This window comes from Puntigrus tetrazona, unplaced genomic scaffold (genome assembly GCF_018831695.1).
Source record: "Puntigrus tetrazona isolate hp1 unplaced genomic scaffold, ASM1883169v1 S000000901, whole genome shotgun sequence".
NCBI classification, from domain to species: Eukaryota; Metazoa; Chordata; class Actinopteri; order Cypriniformes; family Cyprinidae; genus Puntigrus; species Puntigrus tetrazona.
Genome location: NW_025048501.1, coordinates 1 through 2,027, shown reverse-complemented (window position 1 = coordinate 2,027; position 2,027 = coordinate 1). Strand labels below are relative to the sequence as shown.

Sequence of the window (2,027 nt, the reverse complement as noted above, 5' to 3'; positions counted from 1 at the left end):
ATATAATAACATGTAACATACAAAGTAGTTTAGCATACTTTGTTTTTGAAGTATTATGTTCTAAAGATTTGTTTCACTCTCAGGGTTACAGGACCGGCTACACTTACCGGCACCCCATTGTGCGGGAGAAGCCGCGGCACAAGAGTGAAGTTGAGATCCCTGCCACGGTCACGGCATTCATGTTCGATGACGACGAAGCTCCACGTTTTCCTCTTAAGCTCCTGCAGCAGAGACAGCAGAGAGAGAAGACTCGCTGGCTCAATTCACCCAACTGCTACATGAAGGTGAATGTGTCAGACAGGATGAACGAGGAGAATGGACGCACCAGGACCATGGTGAGGTTTAGATCATCTCTGTTATCTCTGTCTGCTGAGATTTCTGCAGGCCAGTTTTTGAAAGCATTTAAATGTGGAAAAAAGGGGATTGCTGTAAAAGTAGTAGATCAGAATGGATTTTGTGGGTGAGCAGTTTATGTGGTTATTTCCTGAGTGTACCTGACGGCAGATGAGATGAACTTGTATTTCTGTCATCACAGAGACTTTTGAAGCCTCATATCTTGTGTTGGTGGCCCGCACTGAGTTTGAGCCTGATGCCAAATATGGTTCTCTTCTGACCTCTAGTGGTCCAGGCTTTAGTTTTATTTTCGCCACATTTGTATTTTTTTATTGTTTACTTATTTGTAATTAATAAAAAGCTTGTCTAGATACGTACTTAAAAACCATGAAACTTTTAGAATTTAACAATTTATTGAAAGTTGAAAAGACATTATATTTTTAGAGCATTTGAATTTTTAAAAATCATTTTAATGGTTATACAAACGTGTTTGTGTTCATAATTTAAAATGTATAATTTATTAAACCTTTGGTAATTACATACTAAGAAATACTGTACTAATTCTTAGCTCTTTCTTTCTTTTACTCCTCTGCAGTGGATGAAGTCCGATGATGGTGGAAGCACCAGCGGGACTCCGATCCGAATCGAAGATCCCAACCAGTTTGTTCCTCTGAACACAAACCCCAATGAAGTCCTAGAGAAGAGAAATAAGGTGAGTTATTAGTGCGCCATTTAAAACTCACTCAAGCATCCTATTCAAGTGCAAGTCATCTCAATTGGGTAAACTTCTGTAGGCAACTAAAAACATTACAAAAAATAAATAAACAGTAGCATTTCTATTACTTTCCAAATGAAGAAAAAATATAGTAAGATTATTACTTACTCTTGACATTGCAAAATATCAGTTTCTTTCTTTGCTTGAACACCACAGATATTTGGAAGAGTGCTAATAACCAAACAGTTGCTGGTAGCTTATTGACTCTTTTCTATACTATGGAAGTCAATGACTGCCACCATTTTATTTTATTTTTCTAGCTGATTGAATGATGAAAACATTGACAGCCAATCTGAATCAATTTTGCTGTAATGAGTTCAAGAATTGAAAGCAGCAGACAAGTATGCGCTAGAATAAACAATATCGTTTACTGGTGTGGTGCTAATATCGTTATCTTTTTGGTTATTTGTCTTGGTGTGAACGTTTCAGATTCGTGAACAGAACCGGTTCGACATGATGACAGCCGGGCCACAGTCTCAACGTCTGGCAGGGATTGTGGTGGAGAGACCACCAGTGAGTATCAGAGTGTCATAAACACGGACATCTGTGTCAATAGGGGGCGGCAGATCTTTTTAGAAACAGGTGCTGAATGAGTATCAGTTTGTAAGGAAAAGGCCGCACGTTTCAATGCAGGCTCTTATAAAGCTCTGTTTTTCTTTTTAAGGGACAGTCACCGGTCCAGGTAAAATCCCAGGAAGTTTTGTTTGTTGCCGTTCTCATTTTTAAAATGTGTGCATGACTCACATCGGAATCTTGTAGTTTTGGATTTGCAGTGTTCTCATTTCTTATTTTTATGTTTTAGGATTTTTTGGGGGTTGGGGGTAACATTTTCTATGAAGCCTGTATTTATAATACATTATACATTGTATATTTCATTAAGGCATTTTAATGAATGTGTAATGCAATATAAATAACTTCA

At 37.8% G+C, this 2,027-nt stretch overlaps 1 protein-coding gene across 1 annotated transcript; it reads left to right on the top strand.

Moving 5' to 3' along the window:
- Nucleotides 1–33: 33 nt before the first annotated feature.
- On the top strand, nucleotides 34–1,955 carry LOC122335817 (gamma-adducin-like). Its single transcript, XM_043233624.1, has 4 exons — nucleotides 34–335; nucleotides 929–1,045; nucleotides 1,538–1,621; nucleotides 1,773–1,955. The coding sequence occupies exons 1-4, from the start codon at nucleotides 180–182 to the stop codon at nucleotides 1,845–1,847; spliced, it is 432 nt and encodes a 143-aa protein (XP_043089559.1). The 5' UTR covers nucleotides 34–179; the 3' UTR covers nucleotides 1,848–1,955.
- The last annotated feature ends 72 nt before the right edge of the window (nucleotides 1,956–2,027 follow it).

Bases quoted from the DNA above. Each gene is read 5' to 3' on its own strand.
- LOC122335817 (XM_043233624.1), top strand. From the start codon at position 180: ATGTTCGATGACGACGAAGCTCCACGTTTTCCTCTTAAGCTCCTGCAG. The intron at 336-928 runs GTGAGGTTTAGA...ACTCCTCTGCAG, and splicing joins ATGGACGCACCAGGACCATG to TGGATGAAGTCCGATGATGG. The intron at 1,622-1,772 runs GTGAGTATCAGA...TTTCTTTTTAAG, and splicing joins TTGTGGTGGAGAGACCACCA to GGACAGTCACCGGTCCAGGT.